General features: G+C 32.7%; 1 protein-coding gene, 1 long non-coding RNA gene, 3 other non-coding genes and 1 pseudogene across 5 annotated transcripts; 2 read left to right on the plus strand and 4 right to left on the minus strand.

Moving 5' to 3' along the window:
* The first annotated feature begins 754 nt into the window (after positions 1-754).
* On the plus strand, positions 755-17510 carry LOC120147288. Its single transcript, XM_039160702.1, has 5 exons — positions 755-1089; positions 1659-2437; positions 2519-2710; positions 5324-5329; positions 17500-17510. Exons 1-3 carry the CDS (start codon positions 996-998, stop codon positions 2609-2611), a joined length of 966 nt encoding a protein of 321 aa, XP_039016633.1. The 5' UTR covers positions 755-995; the 3' UTR covers positions 2612-2710; positions 5324-5329; positions 17500-17510.
* On the plus strand, positions 1116-1551 carry LOC120147289. The gene is made up of 2 exons (XR_005518278.1): positions 1116-1320; positions 1387-1551. It is a non-coding gene; the product is annotated as an uncharacterized LOC120147289 (long non-coding RNA).
* Positions 8059-8143, minus strand: LOC120147373. Its single transcript, XR_005518283.1, has one exon. It is a non-coding gene; the product is annotated as a small nucleolar RNA Z196/R39/R59 family (small nucleolar RNA).
* Positions 8238-8314, minus strand: LOC120147372. Its single transcript, XR_005518282.1, has one exon. It is a non-coding gene; the product is annotated as a small nucleolar RNA Z195/SNORD33/SNORD32 family (small nucleolar RNA).
* Positions 8368-8453, minus strand: LOC120147376 (annotated as a pseudogene).
* Positions 8664-8757, minus strand: LOC120147374. Its single transcript, XR_005518284.1, has one exon. It is a non-coding gene; the product is annotated as a small nucleolar RNA U31b (small nucleolar RNA).
* Positions 17511-20810: the final 3300 nt, after the last annotated feature.

Genomic DNA, 20810 nt, shown 5'->3' on the forward strand with positions numbered 1-20810 from the left:
AGGTGGCCATTAAAATAAAACGATGACATAATTAAAAAAAGTAAAGTACATAAATGTACAATTATAATATGTTCTTTTATTGAGTTTTTAGATTATTATAAATTATAAAATGATCTTTTACGTTAGTTGTTACTGTGTTGAGTCATCTAACTATTAAAAGTTACAAAATAATCACATGATTATTCATATGTTCTAAATATTTCATTTTTGTTTAAAAATTGGTAGTCTTATGAACTAGACCTAAACCTATTGAATGATATATAATAAAATATGATCATAGAATCATTTGAGGTGTATTTTATGTACGATTCTTCATTTATATTATACAATCGTGCTAGTGCTTAAAAGTAATAATATTGTCATTAGAAACTATTAAAATATAATTTTATCATATATCAATCGACGAGTTAACGTTCAACTCACATGATTGTCAAATTTTTAATGAAAAATTACAAGTTTATAACATATGAATAGTCGGATGATTATTTTATAATTTTTTAATATTTTATAATTTTTTAATAGTAAAAAACTTAACAAAATAGTATCTTATAATAAAAAAAATATTTTATAATTTTTAATAATAAAAATATTTAATAAAATAATAACATATAATCGCTATTTTTTTTGGATAAATTATAATCGCTATTTGTATACTTCACCGAGAAGAAATGCTCATGCTTATCAGCTAAACACCGAGAATATAAAGCCGTGAACTTTCCTCTAAAAGAGTATTTCAAAAGGATTAAGGCAACAAAAGGAGCGTGTTTTGAAGCGGGTTCTGAATTCTAACAGCGAATCACTCTTTGGCTTTTTCCTACTATTTTTTCTCAACGTATGAACAGACTCTAAATATTACCACTCCTGCCTCCTACTTTGTCCTTTCTTGCTTTTCCCACTAGGTTTTCCTTACCAGTGACTAGTAGTGAGAGCAGTAGCCTAGGGGCTCAGAAAATAGAGAGAAAGAATTAGTACAAAGGGAGAAGAGGGAAACAATCATGCCATCAGGTGCTAAGAAGAGAAAAGCTGCCAAGAAAAAGAAGGAACAAACAGCCAACACCATCAGTTCATCAACTAACAACAACCCACATGGTACTTTGATTTCCTTTTTTTTTATTTTTTATTTTGGGGTTTTTTTTCTTTCTTTCTTATGGATTTGGAATGATGGGTCTTTTTTGTTCTGTATCTGCATGTGTCATTCTGTTCATTATTTGATTTGTTGGAGATTTACAGTTTCGAAGAAATCAGCTTGCCATGTTCGATGGATGATATTAATTGTCTAGTTTATGATATTGATTAATTGATTTGGTTTCTTTTCGATGGGTTTGTTGCCCTTTAATCACTTTTCATTTATGCCTTTCTAGGAGATTTTTCAATATATTTGTTTAGGGTATTGTGCCGATTTTTAGCCCATCCTGTATTTTACTTGATTTTGGCCAGAATCCTTGTTCTTGGAAGAACTTGTGTAAGACCACTTGATGTCTTTTTTTCTATTGGTATTTTCATCCAAAATTGGTTGAAAAATCATTTTGCTTAATAAATTTATAGATTTGTCTATCGGTTTGGTACAGTGTTTATTCTGGTAGTTCCTATAGGGAATTGAGAATTTTGTTGCTTGAATGATGGTTGGAACTATTATGATGTTTATCAAATGGTGCTAGGAAACAATGATCCGAGAAACCAAGATGAAAGGGACAGTGATGGCGGCGACGCTGGTTCCCATGCATCTCAGGATGACCACAATCAGCAGCATACATTCAGTCAGGGAGAAGATGAAGGGAAACGATCGCAATCACATGTAACTGAGGAGAAGTCTCTGGAAGAGGCCACTAAAGATACAGAAAGCACCGAGAAATTGGGATTGGGTGTTGATGTTAAAATCAAGAAAGGGCTGGAACTGAAGAATGATCTTGAGAGCGCACATGTTTCTATTCAACATGTTGAGCTTGACAAGAGCTCTAGCAGCAGCAGTGGGAAGAGTAGCTGCAGTAGTTCAGATGACGAATCCCAAGTCTATGAGAAGAAGTCGAAGGAAGAAGCTTGTAACATTGGTTCTGAAGTGGCCTCATATAATACCGAGAATAAGTCAGCTACTGTTTTGGCTGAAGATGTTCCGAAGGTCGCTGAACATGGAGCATTTGAGAATGGTGATAGTAATTCTGCAGGTGACACTGTTGCTGTTGACAATGCGGTAAAAACTGCTTTATCTGTGACAGAGGTATCGGAAACTTCTGAAAAGAATTCAGTACCTGATGTAGTTGAACCAGGGTTGAAGGCAAATGAAGAGAAATTATTGCCCTCATCAAATGGGATTTCTGGGGTTGAATTGGAAGGAGTTGAAGGAAAAAAATTCCCATCCTCGGATATTCCTACTGCTGAAACTAGTAATTTTGCAGAAACAAACCAAACATTAGAGCCCCACGAGTACTCTGAAAAGCAGGTATGCCGTGTGTTTGAATGTTCCTTATTTCAGTTAACTAAAAACTAATTTTTCTTATGTATTTTCTGCTTTGGTTCACAGCCTCTTGTTGCTTCGACTCCACCACCGGTACAAAGAGCCTCATTCTTAAGTTGCTGTGGGTTGTTTGAAGCTTTTACAGGTTCTGAGAGATAATTGAAGTTTCGAGTTATCCATCAAGTTAGATAAAGCTATATTATACTTTCCTTTATAGTTCGCAGAACTGAGTGTTGAGATATACCGAGTAGCTCATATCCTATGAAACTAGAACTTGAGATCTGGAACTTATTGCCTGTCATTGTTTCTTCTTTTTATTTTTACATTTTTTCTTTACGGATTCATTGCTTAAGGCTTACAACGAACCGTGAATGATTTCTCGTTGATCTAGACAGCTTGATGAATGATGAAAATCCTTATGGTAGTCAGTTCAACAGTCTCTCTTGTTGATTATGTTCTATGCTGTATTATTTTTGTGTTAATAATTTTCATTTTAGTCACTTATCCTCTAGAGAACTTCCTTGCATGTAATGTTGGAGGCTATATGTAAGTTTCTTCCTTGTTGAACTAAGAGTGCCATGTGCCAATGGAATTATGGCAATTGTGTTATCTTTGTATTGAATGAGCCCCTTGTATTTAGGGTTGTTCATTCGATGGCCGAACCGATCAAACTACCATTAACCGATTTTTTTTTCTTTAACCGTTAACCAAATCGAACCTTTTTTAGAAAATATTAACCAAACCGAATAAATTTCAGTTAATTCGGTTAATTTTCGAATTAATTGAATTTTTTTAGAATTTTAGAATTTAATATTTTTTAATTAAAAAAACAGTTTAAAATATCTAATTAATTTGATTCAAACATTATATTAAAATAATATATTTGTATTTATCAATTTAGTTAAAAAAAAACCCAACAATACTGCACTTCTACAAAATAAATCAGAATAAAGTGCAGAACTGGAAGCATAATTCAGTATACAAACAGTTTACACTTTAAGTGTTGGTGCATGAAGGTTGTGCTAACTGCTAAGTTCTTGGCTGCTGCTGTCATACCAACGCATAACATATTAAGTATCAACCAAAATTCAGTGCACAACATATTACTTGCATATTACCTGCACAACCAAAATAAAGAGATGCAAAATTCAGTTCGAACCATAAAAAACAATAAAAACAATCCAAGGTATAAATATCAAATATATCTATTAAGTATTAAGTATCAACCATTTGATTACTAAAGCTCATTCTCATAGGACTAAGATTAAAAAAACAAGAAAGATGTATCCCTTACACAGAACATACTAACTCAAAGCCAGAGACATGTTTCCAATAGATACAAATTGCTTCATAAACTGCTGAAGTAGGCTGTTACAAAAACCAAATCGAAGGCAAAATTGAATTGAACTACTATATCCTTTTCTCTTTTTTCCACAAATGGTAAATTGTAAAATCTGATTATTTAATCAGGCCCAGGATCTTTTCAGATTGCTGAATAGCTCTTGTATAGATAACCATTGTTTTTCTTGTATATCTATTTTCCGGAAATCTTAATTTAGGATAGGCATATCTACTTTGTATTTGTTGTTCCTCATCATCATTATTTTGGATTGTGATAGATATTGAGTGGGGGTCTGTTTTACAACTTATGGTGTTGATATGTTGAATACAATTGGCTACATCTATGTAAGACAAGCAGCAAAAGAACTTGGGAAGAAAGCGATATACTTGGGTGTTCCATTCGTTGCTGAGTAGTTTAGAAACAAAGGTCATTTTATTAAATACCAAGTAACTGCTGCAACAGGTTAGTAAATCTCAAGAAAGCGATATACTTGGGTGTTCCATTCGTTTGGTTTCTACTGCTAACTTAAAGGGTGGATCATTCGTTCAATACTGTTAACTTCAATGGAACCTAATCCAAAAGACATACATCAAATAAATTTTTGTCCATACCATAGTCAAGGAAGCAATAAACCAGAATTTTATAAATGTAGTTTAACAGTATATTAATCTTTCATTTGTCTCAGCATAAACAAAACAAGAACCCAACTTTCATTCGGAAGTTTGTTGCTTTCAAGGTTTCAAAACAATCTATTATATCAAATCATAAACCCTAAATCATCCATTTTACCAAATCACAAACCCTAAATCAAACAAGTAATTAAATTTTTTAGGGGGAAGTAAACTAATCAAAGAGAAAATCTAGAACTTTTAAGTTAGAAAACTAACCTGAATCGAGATTAGAGAGAGCAGAACTGAGATTAGAGAGAGATAGATAGAGAGAGGGGATGAGGGTTTGAATCGTTTGATGAAAGCTCGGGTGGTGCCGTGGTGAGATGAGATTGAAAGGTAAGGTTTACATTTAGTTTTTAGGTTATTATATTTAATTAAAATTGATTTTGCCTTTGGGTTTTAAATGGGTAATGGATTGGGGCATTGGGCTGGCTGACGGGCTTATATATACATATATATTTAAAATTTAATTTCGGTTAATTTGATTAATTAACCGATTTCGAACCGAATTACCGTTAATCGAATTCTACAAATTTTCTTAACCGTTAATCGATCGAACTAATTCGGTTCGGTCGGTTAACCGAATGAGTTCGAAAATTTGAACACCCCTACTTGTATTTATTGTCTCTGATATGGTTAAGAATCTCAAATTGTTCTCCCTTGAGTGGTTAAAGGAAATTTTGTTCTCCCGCCTTGAGGTCTTGGGTTCAAGCAGTTGCGTTTGTCTGCAGGGTGTGTGTTGTTAATAGTTAAGAAAAATCTTGAACATATATTACTTTGTAATTACTCCAGACTATTCAAAAAATAAAATCAATAGTTATATTTAGTATGATATTCAATACTAATGTAATCCTAAAAGTGGATGTTGCCCAACAAAATTAACAGCCTTCTAGATCTCATTATACACCCGAAATAAAAAGGTCGAACTTGAATGACATTACTCTTTTCGAAGAAGATTAGAAAGAAACACAAGAGAATAGAAAAATACAAAGGAGAATAAATGAGTTTCAACGTGTAAACAATTGGAGAGGAGGCTTTCATTTACAGGGAAGATGAAGGGAAAATGTCTAAGGAAAAAAGTGGTTGAAACTCTCCTCCTATTTCTTCAACAAATAATTTTAAACAATCTATTTATTTATTTTGTATTATTCAATATCTTTTCAATTCATCAGGTTGTTTTAATAGTTGAGAGAAATCTCTCTCTAGAGGTCTACAGGTGTGTGTTGTCAATGACTAAAAAAGATTTTAAACAGATATTATTTTATAATCACCTTAAACTATTAAAAAAACAATATCTTACAAATCGAGTTCGGCGATAGATCAATATTTTAATCAATAGTATATTTCGAGATATCGGTGAGTGTTCTAAAAAGGCAACCTAATTTTTTTTTTTATGGAATATGGCTAATTCTACGCACTTATCTAGATAATTTTATCCAGACTATCACAATATAAACTATCAGAATATGAACTATTAAATCATCAAGAACATTTAATAAGCTCAATCTCCCAACTCTATCATGTTAGGTACCAATTAAAGGAGCTCAAAAAATATAATTGAAAATGATATTAAATAAGCTCAAGCATAAACAAGAATATCTCTCTTTATTTTGTCTTACATTTTACAAAAGAAAATTTTTATTTTTTATTCAAGACCAAATATTTAGATCCAGTATCACTTCATTCGTGAAAAATAAAAGAAACTTTAAATATACAAGATGTTCATATTAAAAATAACATAAAAGATTTCATAACAAAGACAATAGAAATTACAATAAAAGATTTCATAAGTTTTAGAAATTATGTTTTGATTAATTTTATTTTTGACTTGTCTTAATTTAATTAGGGTAAATTACACAAATGGTCTCCCGACTATAGAATGATGTTATGTTGAGTCTCTCGGCTATTAAAAGTTACAAAATAATTCATCGGTTATAGGATGTTGTTTTGTTAATAATGTCTACTGGCATTGTCATTGCTTTCAAGATTGATTCAATGGTATAATCTTTCAAGCACTAGCTCAACATTATAATGTAAACAGAGAGCCGACCTATAAAATACATTTCAAACGGTACTAGGATAATATTTTATCATATCTCAATCAGTATGTTAAAGTCCAGCTCAGAAAACCGTTAATATTTGAATAGTGATTTAAAGCTAAGGGACCATTTGTGTGCTTTACCCTTTTGATTATTGTGATGTTAACTCTAATTAATTTACTGACATAATATGTTAATAAATATGATTGTTTGATTTTAAACTTTAAAGTAAAACATAAATTAAATTTTGAATAAATATTAATTTAATAATCTAATTCGATCAAAATTTTCAATTCGGCTACTGTTCATCACCGTTGTCGATTTCCGTCGACATCACTGAAACGTGCAACTCCAAGAATACGACGGTGCGCAAGAAGAATTTTGGATTACTATTTTTAAACGAACTTGGGAATAACATAAGAAATTTCATCCTGAATAACAAAGTTAAATCAACGAATATCATCAGACAGTTTCTGCACTTGGCTCTAATCCTTCAACTCGTAATTAAACCCATAATCACTGAGATTAGCGTTTGAATTCAAACTGGGTGGCGAAGAAAGCGTCATCTTCGATCGGCTGCCCCATTCCCCCTGGCTCGTATCTTGAATTGGTCTACACATTTACGTCGTCTACATCATGCCCAATCCTATCAGGTTCGGAGTTGCACCAATTATCAGATGGGTAACGGTGAAAGCCAAATTGACATTTAGGTAATATTTTTAATTTAATTATCAATGATGCCGAACCAATTAAAGCTATCTAAATTGGGAAATCAGCAATATGCCACCAAAATAAGTTAAATATCACATAGTTGATTGAATTTTAGTAACTAAAATACTAGATTTCTTGCAAGTTGATCCCTCACATAAATAACATGAACATTTAACATAATGCTTACACCATTTGCAGTTGAACTCTAAAACTTAATATTTTAATGATCAAAACTCAATTAATCAAATAACATATTAAACTCATTTGTAATAGCATGTTAATTGTTTATGTTATTGCTGCCAACCCACTAATCAATTTAGAGATATGTTGATCACATCTAACCGACTTTAATAACCAATTTAAAAATTAAAGGTAAATGGTCCCTCACATTATTAATCCGTCCGATTTAAATCCCTCTACTATTAATTTTTATTATTCCCCTTTTGTTTAAGCCTCTAACATGGGTAAGGACTAAAATTGAACAAGAGTTAACAACTTAGGACTAAAATTAAATGAATCAATAACATTAAAGACTAGAATCGAATGAACCGATAACATTATAGACCATTCTCCTTTCATTTTTAAATTGGTGATCAAAGTCGATTAGACCAACTTTTCAATGAATATACCAAAGCATAAGTTGTTTTAGATAAATGGTTAAAAAAAAGCTACAGAAGCTATAATATTAAATTGCGGTCACAACATAGTGTAATAGTGTAACAGTTTTTTAAGATCACTTGACATTATAATCCACAACATAAAAATATATTTGTTTAAAAAAAAATAAACCACGTTTGAACATCTAAAACATCAACCACAATCATAATTTAATATTATATTATAAGCAATCTCAGCCGAAAGATGGTGATTATTTGCATAATCATCACAGATAGATCAGGAATGATACTGATTTACATCATTGATTACTGCAAATGACAGAAACAAAAACAGAACAAAAGCTATTAATTTACAAGAAAAATTAACCCAATTTTGAGACTCTAAAAAGTACTGAAAAATCATGCAAGAGATGAGATGGTAGTGCATGTTGGTGTTCATCATTCAAATGCAGAAACGATGGTTAATTCTCATCACGCCTCCTTTCAGATTTGTAAAGAACAAACAAAATTTAAGAAAAAAAAAATTGGTAAATATGGATCAGATAAAAGAGTTGTTTCTATCACCAGCTTTCATCCAGAGATGAAAGTGAGACTGGGTGTCAAACAACAATCATCATTTCCATTTCTTTTAAATTTTCATACAAAAATTGAAGAACTAAAGAAAACCAGAACAGCTAAATAAAAGAAAAGGTAAGACCCAGAGTTATAGAGGGATCAGGTAGTCGATCGTTAATTACTCCGCATATAGAAACTCAGACTGGGTGTCAACATCAATCTTCATGTCCGTATTCAATCGATTTCAATTAAACCCAAAAAAAAAATGCAAAAATGAAATCATATATGGATGTCAATCACCAACTTTGCCTATAAAGACATTTAATTTATGCAAAGTAAGACTGGGGCGACAATAGCAATCATCATTTTCACTTCTTCCAAAAACAAAAAATTAGGAGTATTTTTTAAATAAAAATAGGCAATAAAAGTGAATGAAAATAGAAAATTAAAAAACTTTGAACATATCTACACAGATTGTACGATCGCTCTGAGATTTATTGAACTTTTCGCCCCCTCTTCTTCACGATCTCCGTACTTAGAAACTGAAAAAAATGAGGTAAAAACACATTCATAAATGATTTCGAATAAAATGGGGTGTTTTTTTATTGCAGAAATGTATCTTATGACACTGAGTTTCGGCAACTTATATAGAGACAAGAGTGATGGTATTTTTAGGCTTATGTTCATTGCTAGGGTTTGTAGTTTGTTAGAGAGATTAGTATAAGTCAACGATCGGCAGCAGTCGTCTTGCCTTTATTGTTATTTTGGGTAAACTATATGTATAGTACCTAAACTATTACTTTTGTTCTGTTTTGGTATCCAAACTTTATTTTTTTTCAAAATTATACCTATCGTTTAGTTTAGGTTTCAATTTGGTATACCGTCATTAAAAATTTAATAGAGCTTCTTAGGGGTGTAAATGAACCGAGCTTGAATGTACAAGATTATGTCCGTGTTCGTGTGTTTATTTTTGAAGATGTTCATGTTCGGTTCGTGTTCGTCTAAATTTTTAATATCGGGTTTGTGTTTGTTTATTTATTTTTTGAAGGTGTTCGTGTTCTTTTAGTTATTGTTCACAAATATGTTTGTTTAATGTACACGAACATGTTCATTTATATATTCACGAACGTGTTTGTAATAACCATTTTTTATAAAACAATTATATATTATTTTAAAAACGATTATGACTTTAAATTAGAAAATTGGTGATTTGAAATTAATTTGAATTAAATTGAACAGAGTCGCCATCAACCTTTGGGTTAGGTAAGTCGAATACCTAAAGACGTCTTTTAAAACAATTTTAAGAAAAATCATTTTTAAGACAAAAATAGTCTGCATTTACCAAAGATTCAATTAAAATGGATTCGGGAGTCGGTTACGTGTGGGGAAGGCTATACACCCCCCACAATGCCCAAAATTGGTACTGTGTCGCTTACACATCGTCATAAATGGTGGAAGTTACAAATCGAATATAAAGTTAATTTATTATCCATTTATTGAGATTTATTTAATTTGCCTCGAATTATTTAAAGAAAATCCTTTAACTCAATCAGAAATCTTGAAATTTGCAATCCTCCGTCGGGAAAGCTATTTCAACCATTTCTCATTCGTAAAAGAATATTCTACCATTGATTATGTAAAAAAATTGCGAATCAAATATAACTAAAAGCGATGTTTACATACGAGTAAATTGATTAACTAAAAACGTGAATTGAATACAAATTAAAAAAATTTGAAATTTACATTCACATAAAATAAAATAAATTGTCACTTAAAATAACACACATTGCATCGTTTGAACAAATTAATTAGCAAAATATACTCGACTTATTTCAAGTTTCTATGTCGTTAAAATGCCGTACCGGATCACACCACTTCGATCAAGTGGTACTTTCCACGCCCATTCTACGCATACGTGTTCTTGAAAATATAATCGAATATTTCATACATAGATAAAAATATAATGAAAATAAATGTAATTGGAAATACAAAATAAAATATTCACATTACTAAAAACATTATTTACATAATACAAATAACCGAATAACAAGTACAATAAAATCATACCTAAATGAATAAAATAAAATATTACAGATCTAAACACAAATATAAATAATCACATTTGATTTTAAGGTACCAAAATAAAAATAATAAAAACCTAAAGGAATAAATAACAAATAAAACAAATAATCCAGGGCCAAGAACAAAATATTAAACAGTATGCAAATCATACACAAATAAGATTAGGGACCAAGATGAAAATAATAGAAACTTAAAAAGCTAAACAATAATTATAAATAAAGAAGAGCCCAGATAGCAAACATTAAATAATACATAAACCAGAAATATAAATAACCCATAAATAATACTTAGGACTAGATTGCATTAAAATATAAACATGAAGGCCGAATCATAATTAAACCAAAAGTAAAACAATGACTAAGATAATAGACTTATAATTATCATAGCCAAATTTGAATATCAAAGAAAATACACAACACCTAAGATTAGTGACTAAATATAATATTTATAAATGTCAGAGATAAATTCGAAACTCAGCCAAAATACATAACATATAAACTCAGGGGCTAAATGAAACTATTACAAACATTGGGACCAAAGTCAAATATCCACAAAAATGACATAACATACATTAGTAGGACTAAAATATAAACAAGGAAACATAGATGCCCAAAACAAAAGAAAACAAAATAGACATTAAACCAAACATCAAACAATGACTAAAATAGAATATATACGAATATGATGACCAAATTCAAATAACAGTAAAGATAATAAAAATGCATGGGATCAGTGATTAAATTAAAATATTTGAAAATATTAAATCTAGAATCAAATATAGACAAATATGATATAAAACATGAACAGGGACTAATATATAACATTTGCAAATTTCAGGACCAAATCCGAATATCAAAGGAAAATGCCCAATAAACTGCAACAGTGACTAAAACGAAATAAATATAAATATCACAACCGAATTATAATATCAGCAAACATAATATACAAATTAATGACTGAAATGCAATCATTAAAAACTAAAAGGCTCGAAATAAAACAATAATAATTTCATTAAATGACTTAAATAAAGCATTACAAAGGAGAAGGGACCTAAACTGTAGTTACCCCATGCTTGCAAAACACGGGTACCCAGACCCTTGAAACGGTGGCGTGTTGGAAACAAGTTATAAGCCTTGTTTTAGGGTTTAGAAAACCCTATTCCCATTTGGTTTCATTCTCTCCCTCAGCAGTAATACCGAAGCATTCAGGGGAGAGCTCTCCCAGCTTCTTCATCGCACGAGGCGGCCCAGAGTCCCGACCACCGTGAACCGGTGGCCACGGGACGCAGAATAAACGAAAGGGTCCCCTTTGACCACAAAGTCCTCTGCTCCGGTGAAGCAATCAACGGCCGGACCGAATCCAAGGTAAGCCTCTCACTCTATCTCTATTTTCTCTCGAGCTTTCCTTTGTTTCGAGCCCCCCACCCGAAGCTCTCTCTGTATTTTTCTTTTCGTTCTCCCCTCTGTTGCTCTCACCGAATCCTCTCCCCTCATAATGGTTGCCTGTTGGATTTTTTAAGGGTTCTTTCGGTGATAATGGTACCTAAGGCTTAGGGAAATTATGGGTTGTTGATTTAGGGTGATTGAATCCCGGATTTTCGGGATTATAGGGATTTTTTATTTAGATTTATTTTTGTTTTTTTATTGGGTTTTTTTCTCTGATTTGCTGATTGATTTGGTATGTTGTCACTGTTGACCGCTTGAGGGATGGGCTCTGATCGGCTCGGGAAGCTTTCGACGATGGCTCGTCGACTGGGAAACTGGAACTCACTGGCGGCAGTGGCTTGATGGCTGTTGGCTTGAACGGCTACTGGAACGTTGAAGAGGCACGACGGCTGGATTGGCTTTGGGTTGTGAAACCCTATTTACCATCGATCTGGACCGTTGAATGGGTCCAGATCGAATGGTCTATGTTGGTGCGGCGCTGGGATGTTGATACCCTAAGGTTAGGGTTTGCAATCGGGCTGCTGAGTGATGGGTATGGGCTCGGGTCAATTGGGCTTCGTTTGTTGGGCATGGGTTGGCCTGCAAAACAGTGTAATATGTAAATTGTAAGTTAAATAATAATAATAATGCTAATAATAATAATTAAAATAATGATAATAATAATATATACAAAAACCCGGACAAAAACGGGTGTCTACAGCTGCCCCTCTTTGCACATTCTTGTGTTAACAAGAATAGGGCAAAGATGATAAGACAACACGTTTTTGTCTGGTTCTCTTCCATTTTCATAGAAATTGGATAATATTGGTTGTTGGGGACGACACTGCTCATACGTGATGAAGAGTTTGGGTCGTCTAAAGGTGACACGGCTCCTACGTGATGAAGAGCTCTGGTCGGGGAATGACACGGCTCATACGTGATGAAGAGTTCTGGCCATCTAAAGGTGATAACACGGTTCCTACGTGATGAGGACTACTGGTTATCTAAGGGTGACCCGGTTCCTACGTGATGAGGAAATCTGGTCAGGGGATGACACAGCTCATACGTGATGAGGAGATCTGGTCTGGGGAATGGCACGGCTCATACGTGATGAAGAGTTCTGGCCAATCTAAAGGTGATAACACGGTTCCTACGTGATGAGGACGGCTGGTTATCCAATGGTTGACACGACTCCTACGTGATGAGGAGATCTGGTCTGGGGATGACACGGTTCCTATGTGATGAGGACTACTGGCCATCTTAGGAATAATGGTTTCAAGGGAGACCAACTCAAAGATGTGTTTCAGTAGAAACAAACTCAAAAATTGAATTTTGATAAAAATTGTCTCAAGGGAGACAAAATTCGTTTCAAGAGAAACGATCTCAAAGATATTTGCTTTGTTTCAAGTGAAATAAACTCAAAGATAAGTTTTTCAAAAGCAACTGTCTCGAAAGAGACAAAATTCGTTTCAAAGGAAACAACCCAAAGATGGCATTTAAAGGGAATTGTCTCAAATGAGACAAAATTTGTTTTTAAGGGAAACGTTCTCAAAGATGTTTATTTTGTTTCAAGGGAAACAGATTCAAAGATGGTAAATTTTGTTTCCAAAGAAACAAACTCAAAGATTTTTCTCAAAGAAACTGTCTCGAGAGACATAAAATTTTGTTTCCAAAGAAAGAAATTCAATGATTTTTTTTTCTTTTTTTTTTTTTTGAAAAGACATTGTCATAAGAGACAAAACTTTGTTTTTCAGAAAATGGTATCTTAGTGAGACAAAATTTTGTTTCCAAAGAAATAGCCTCAAAGATTTTTCTTCAAAAGAAATTGTTTTAAGGGATAAAACATTGTTTTCAGAGAAACCAACTCAAAGATGATCTTGTTTTAAGAGAAAATGTTTCAAGAGACAAAATTTGTTTAAAGGGAAACGACTCAAAGATGACATTGAAAGAAAATTGTCTCATGCGAGACAAAATTTGTTTTAATAGAAACGATCTCAAAGGTGGGTATTTTCAAAAGAAGTTATCTCGAGAGACAAAATTTTGTTTCAAAGGAAACCAACTCAAAGATTTTTCAAAAGAAATTGTCTTTAAGAGATAAAATTTTGTTTCAAAAGAAATAGACTCAAAGATGGATTACATCTTAAGTAAGACCAAATTTGTTTCAAATGAAACAATCTCAAAAGTTAGTTTTTAATTAGAAACTGTCTCAAGAGAGACAACATTTGTTTTTAAAGAAATAGACTCAAAGATGATTTTGTTAAGAGAAACAAACTCAAAGATTTTCAAAATGAACATATTCAAAGATTTACTTCAAAAGAAACGGTCTCAAGAGATACAAAATTCATTTTAAGAGAAACAGATTCAAAGATTTTTGTTTCAAAAGAAATTATCTTAAGAGAGACAAAATTTTGTTTCAAAAGAAACAAACTCAAAGATTTTTGTTTCAAAAGAAACTATCTTAAAAGAGAAAGAATTTTGTTTCCAAAGAAACAAACTCAAAGATTTTTTTCACAAAATTGTCTCAAGAGATACAAAACTTTGTTTCAGACTCAAAGATTTTTCACGAAATTGTCTCAAGAGAGATAAAACTTTGTTTCAAAATAAATAGACTCAAAGTTTTTTTTCAAAAGAAACGACTCAAAGATATTTATTCAAAAGGAACAAACTCAAAGATTTTTCAAGAGAAACTGTCTCAAGAGACAAAAATCGTTTTAAAAGATTCAAATATTGTCGATTTTGTTTATATGGAAATAATCTCAAGGGTGTTTTCAACAGTGTTTATTTTGTTTCAAATGAAATAATTTCAGGATTTGTTAAAAGGGAAAACTGTCTCGTGCGAGACCAATCAGTTTTGAAAATCTCAAGTGATATTAATTTTGCTTTAAGTACAACAACCTTGAAATTTGTATTATGAGAGAAAATGATGTCTCAAGCGAGATGAAATTTGCTTCGAAATAAACAACAATATCAAGTGAGATTTTATTTTAAGTGTAACAAATTCAAAATTAGTATCTCAAAGGAAAAATGTCTCAAGCGAGACGAAATTTGCTTTAAGATATAGTCTCAAATGAGACAAAATTTGTTTTTAGAGAAATTGTCTCAAGCGAGACAAAGTTTGTTTTTTGAGAAAACGATCTCAAGTGAGATCAACTTTGTTTAATGTGAAACAAATTCGAAATTTGGATCTCAAAGGGAAAAGGTCTCAAGCGAGACGAAATTTGTTTTGAAAGAAACAACAATCTAAGGTGAGATTAATTTTGTTTTAAGTGAATCAAATTCAAAATTTGTATCTCAAAGGAAAAATGTCTCAAGCGAAACACAATTTGTTTTAAAATTCTCAAAATTTGTGGAAAAATGTCTCAAGCGAGACGAAATTTGTTTTGAAATAGATACGATCTCAAATGAAATCAACTTTGTTTAATGTGAAACAAATTCAAAATTTGGATCTCAAAGGAAAAAAATGTCTCAAGAGACTGAATTTTACTTCAATAAAAAACCTCAAAGATGATAGATAGTCTTCTTGTTCCTGTAGGTTGAGGAAATGTCTTGATTGTTGACTTCAAGAAATCAAATCATTGCTTCTTCAAGTTAGGGATTTCTGGTCATTTCTGAGCTTTGATTTCCTGAGAGATCAAAATGATGTATTTTTGAATGACTATCTTGGATGTTATGATGGATGTCAAGATGAAATTTATTTGATTTTTTTTTGTCCAATTTGCCCTCAAGTGAGGAGAAAAATGTCTTTAATATATATGATGATAAATGTTTGATGCAAATTTTATGTATTATGTATGTATGTGTATATATGTATGTATGTATGTATGTTTTCTCGATCTGGAAGGAGAATAGTTGCGAAAGTATTCTTCACTCTATCATTGATTCAACTTGTCCGTATTTCCACCAATGTGTACTCTTACAAACCTTGACCTGAGACCATTTGTTTATTCCATCAAATTTTGCCCTAAAATTTAGCTTCTCTTGCCCCAGCTTCGATCTTTGAGCTTCAGATAGATATATTTTTTTTGAATTCCAAGATACGCCTCCAGAGAGATTATCTTGTTTGAAAATGTTTTTCTTCTTCTTTTATTTTCAAAAGTCTGACAATATCAATAGTTTTGAAAAATGTTTGATCAAAAGATTTGAAAACATTGCCCCTTTTAAGGTTTCACAATTGACAAATCATAGAACAAGAGTTCATTGGATATCAAAGAATTAATTACACTTTTAATCCTTCAATAAATTATAGCTATTTGACAAGTGTCAAGATCAACGCTATCTTTGAGAGATGGTTAAGTAAGGGAGGATAAAAAAGTCTCAAGTGGTTATTTTGGTCAAAAGTATAGTGTTCTCATTTATTTGATGTTCTCTGATCTGATGGAGTAGCTTCTGTACTCAGTTATTGGAAGTGTTCTCTGACTCCCAACTCTCATGTTCTCATTCATGTTGTGTGATGCCTCATCAAGGGATTTGAGCAATCGTCTCCTATGTAATAATCTTCATATTCGAGCGCCCTTTCAGGTTTTCAACTCAAATCCTCCTTTGGTTTCAAGACGTTACTCAGAATTTTACGTCTTTAACCCCCCTTTGTTATTTTTCTCTATCATGCATTAAAGATTTTAGAAAATCTTTATAAGTAAAATATTAATCCTGATAGGCGGGATGAAATATGAGGATAGTCTCTTCCGCTTAGAAATCCATGTATGATTAGAAGGGACTTGTAAGGCACGTAATGTAGGTCATAGTTCAGGGTTATGAAAGAAAGGGATAAAAGGCCCAAACATGTGTTTTAAGGGTATTTGAACCAAGGATCAATTAACTCTGATGCCTTCGATCTTGTTTTGCTCAATTTGAATCTACTCGCATGTCCCTCTCTTGATGTTTTATGATCTTCGAGTCAAGTAATTCTAGAGTGATTGTGTTTGATTAATCTCACGGTTTGAAGCTCAATGCGTCATTTAAGTCAGGAGATTCTTTGTCTGTGTTCTTTGTCCTCTTTTGTTCTTTGCTTTTCTTTGATTTTTGCTTTGATTTTTCTTTGCTCTTTGTTTTTTTTCTTTGGTTTGATCTTTGCACTCTGCGTCTGGTTCACCTTTCGGTATCTCATTTGGATCAATTTTCTTCACTCAGATTTCCTTCACATTGCCCCCCAGTGTGGAGGGTGATCCTTGGTTAGGGTTGAATCGAAAGAAAATATCATTCAGGCTCAAAGGGGACACAAGGGATATATTTTCTCCTTTTGTGAAGGGATAAAGAAAGAAAGCCGTTCATCATCTCATACACAGAAGTCCTTGCAGAAGAGGTATCCCTAGGGGGATAGATTTTCAAGATTAATTGTTTATTCACATGAAAAAAATGTAATTAATGCATGATAGAATTATTTTGAATGAATTCTATTTTTTTCCTCTTCTCTTCTTGCTCTCAACATGTCTCAATTGCTCATGCTCGTCTTCAGAAAATTGACGCGAGATGCCCCACACTGTGTCTTCTTTGTAGGAAGGTTTATGTTCAAGTGAACATCTTGTACTCAATGTCTGTAGGTTTTATTGGTAGAAAATGTTGGTTCTACGTCTAAGAAGACGATGATGACTTTATTGGCTCAAAGAAAGGTATGGGTATGACTTTTGTGTCTCAATAAATACAGTGTTTCAAGGTGGAAAGAATATTTCAAGGTCTCAAAGAGATAGAATGTCAAAAATTGGTTATTTGGTAGTGACCAGGAATTATTTCGGGTAAAAAAATCGAGAGATTTTATTTTGGGTTTTAGACAGGATAAAAAAGGTCTAATCTTGCCATATGTCAAAAATCTATAATTCTTGAAGAATTAAAAGAATATGTAATTCATTCGATATTCAAAGAACTAAAGATTAAAATTTGTTCAATTATTTAACCTTAGAAGGTAGCATCATTTCAGTCATCAAAGCTTAAAAATATTTAAGCAAATATTGAAGAAAGAACAAAAACGAGTTCAAACAAAACAATCTCTATGGATGCAAGTGGTTGATGCAATGACTTCTCTGGCTTAGTATTAGGATACCCCTGAATAAATCATATTATGGATTTTGTGCTTTAGTGTCTTGCAGTTCTCGGTGGAATGTCTGGAGCTTCTTAGGTGGAAATGGTGCACTGGATCAACATCGTAGACCTTAGGGAACGATGACTCTTTTCTCGAACCATCCTGGAAGACTCAATCGAACAAACTTCTATCGTGTTGATTTCAGCTTCTTGTTTATATTCTCAATATGGTCACGTGATCAGGATTACTTCCACTGACTTCTCCACAAATTGATCTCATGTTTTTATGAATGATGCATATGAAAATGCTTAAAAATAAAATATATATGCAACATAAAAAGATGCAAATGCAGATGGAAAAATGTTGACCCCAACGATGAATATCATAGAATAGTCTTCACCAGAAATAAAAGTTTTCACATTACAAGACAATCCAATTTACAAACATGTCTTCGCTTAGATGGTGAGCCTGGAATGGATCACTGCTTCATCTCGGATCTTCGTCCTCAATAATGATGCCCCTCAAGCGCTCTGTAATCTGACTCCGTTAATGCCTCGGTGGTAATGAGGTCGGTGTGTCGCTCTTTGATAACTAGCGATGAAATGATTGTAGATAAGACTCCACTGCTAGACTACTCCTTGAATCAGTGGATCATCATCTCAGTATTGAATGATGCACGATCTTCGAGCTCACTGCTTCGTCTCGGATCTTTATACTTGGAACCGATGCCCCTCTATGCTCTGTAAACTAACTCCATTAATACCTCGGCTATGCTGAAGTTTGTGCTTCACTCCCTGATGGTTAACGATGGAATAATTGTGGATGAGAATCTACTGCTGGATTACTCCTTAGATCAGTGGATTATCATATCAGTCTCGAATGATGCACGATCTTCGAGAAAATCTCATTCTTGTACTCTGGACTTCTTTTAGCCCTCGATGCATGTCTGTGTATGCGATCGCTTGATTGAAAACTTTTATCTCTTCTTGTGAAAATTTTCTCTCGAATATCCCCTTACGGATCAACACTTTTGCATTATGATGATGCAATGCAATGCAATGCAAATGACAAAATGACACAAACAAAAGAGAAGAAATAAGTTAGTATACACAAACAAAAGAGAAAAATAAGTTAGTACATGTAAAATAATTGATACAAATAAAATGTAATTCAGAGATGGATATAACACCTACCCCGTCATGATATCTACCCAAACATGCTTTCAATTAAATAACAATCCTACCCGGACATGCTATCTACCCAAAATGATCTATTTTCAAGAAATTGGTCCTAACCGCATGGTATCTAGTTCGCATGCTTTATTCGGAAAAATATATTCTACAAATTTAAAAGGTTAAGGTTTAGAGTCGTTCCTCCTTCGTGTACACCTATTTTGGGTACCTACCGACGAACAAAGGTTCGGTATGACTATACCTAGGGTGATCGTTCGACGGTTCACTATATGCTTGGTTTCGGCTCTAACGAAAAAAAAGACTCGAATTGTCCTTGATGTCGGTGCCCCCTTGGGCTGCCAAACCCTCGATCCTTACCCATTACAGGTTTCAAGCGGAACGAGTTCAATTCGAGGGGATTCACTGTCTTATACCCATACGAGGAATAAATTCCTACGAAGGTATAAAGTATGTATCCCATGGGTTATTTGCTAAAACTCATACGAAGAATAAATTCTTACGAGAGTAAAGCATTCACCCCGACTAACTTGGATCGAAGCTCGTGTCTAGAGCTCATGTTATGCAAATGCACGTGATGTGTGTGAGGAGGAACGTACCTACCTTTGACTCAAAACAGAAAAGAAAAGAAAAAAACGACAAAAATTTGGACAGAACTGAAAGCAAAAAGATAAAATGTTAGTATGATAATTAAAAATGAAGCAATTAAAAATTTCAATAAACGGATCATAAGTTAACTATGTACTCGAACTTATAATTTCCACTAAGACGACAATGTGTAAGCGACCTACAGCTTGACTCTCTAAAAAGATGTCCCCAGCAGAGTCGCCAAGCTGTAATAACCATTTTTTATAAAACAATTATATATTATTTTAAAAACGATTATGACTTTAAATTAGAAAATTGGTGATTTGAAATTAATTTGAATTAAATTGAACAGAGTCGCCATCAACCTTTGGGTTAGGTAAGTCGAATACCTAAAGACGTCTTTTAAAACAATTTTAAGAAAAATCATTTTTAAGACAAAAATAGTCTGCATTTACCAAAGATTCAATTAAAATGGATTCGGGAGTCGGTTACGTGTGGGGAAGGCTATACACCCCCACAATGCCCAAAATTGGTACTGTGTCGCTTACACATCGTCATAAATGGTGGAAGTTACAAATCGAATATAAAGTTAATTTATTATCCATTTATTGAGATTTATTTAATTTGCCTCGAATTATTTAAAGAAAATCCTTTAACTCAATCAGAAATCTTGAAATTTGCAATCCTCCGTCGGGAAAGCTATTTCAACCATTTCTCATTCGTAAAAGAATATTCTACCATTGATTATGTAAAAAAATTGCGAATCAAATATAACTAAAAGCGATGTTTACATACGAGTAAATTGATTAACTAAAAACGTGAATTGAATACAAATTAAAAAAATTTGAAATTTACATTCACATAAAATAAAATAAATTGTCACTTAAAATAACACATATTGCATCGTTTGAACAAATTAATTAGCAAAATATACTCGACTTATTTCAAGTTTCTATGTCGTTAAAATGCCGTACCGGATCACACCACTTCGATCAAGTGGTACTTTCCACGCCCATTCTACGCATACGTGTTCTTGAAAATATAATCGAATATTTCATACATAGATAAAAATATAATGAAAATAAATGTAATTGGAAATACAAAATAAAATATTCACATTACTAAA

Source organism: Hibiscus syriacus, unplaced genomic scaffold (genome assembly GCF_006381635.1).
Source record: "Hibiscus syriacus cultivar Baekdansim isolate YM2019G1 unplaced genomic scaffold, ASM638163v2 tig00110937_pilon, whole genome shotgun sequence".
Classification (NCBI taxonomy): Eukaryota; Viridiplantae; Streptophyta; class Magnoliopsida; order Malvales; family Malvaceae; genus Hibiscus; species Hibiscus syriacus.

Bases quoted from the DNA above. Each gene is read 5' to 3' on its own strand.
- LOC120147288 (XM_039160702.1), top strand. From the start codon at position 996: ATGCCATCAGGTGCTAAGAAGAGAAAAGCTGCCAAGAAAAAGAAGGAA. The intron at 1,090-1,658 runs GTACTTTGATTT...AAATGGTGCTAG, and splicing joins AACTAACAACAACCCACATG to GAAACAATGATCCGAGAAAC. The intron at 2,438-2,518 runs GTATGCCGTGTG...TTTGGTTCACAG, and splicing joins ACGAGTACTCTGAAAAGCAG to CCTCTTGTTGCTTCGACTCC.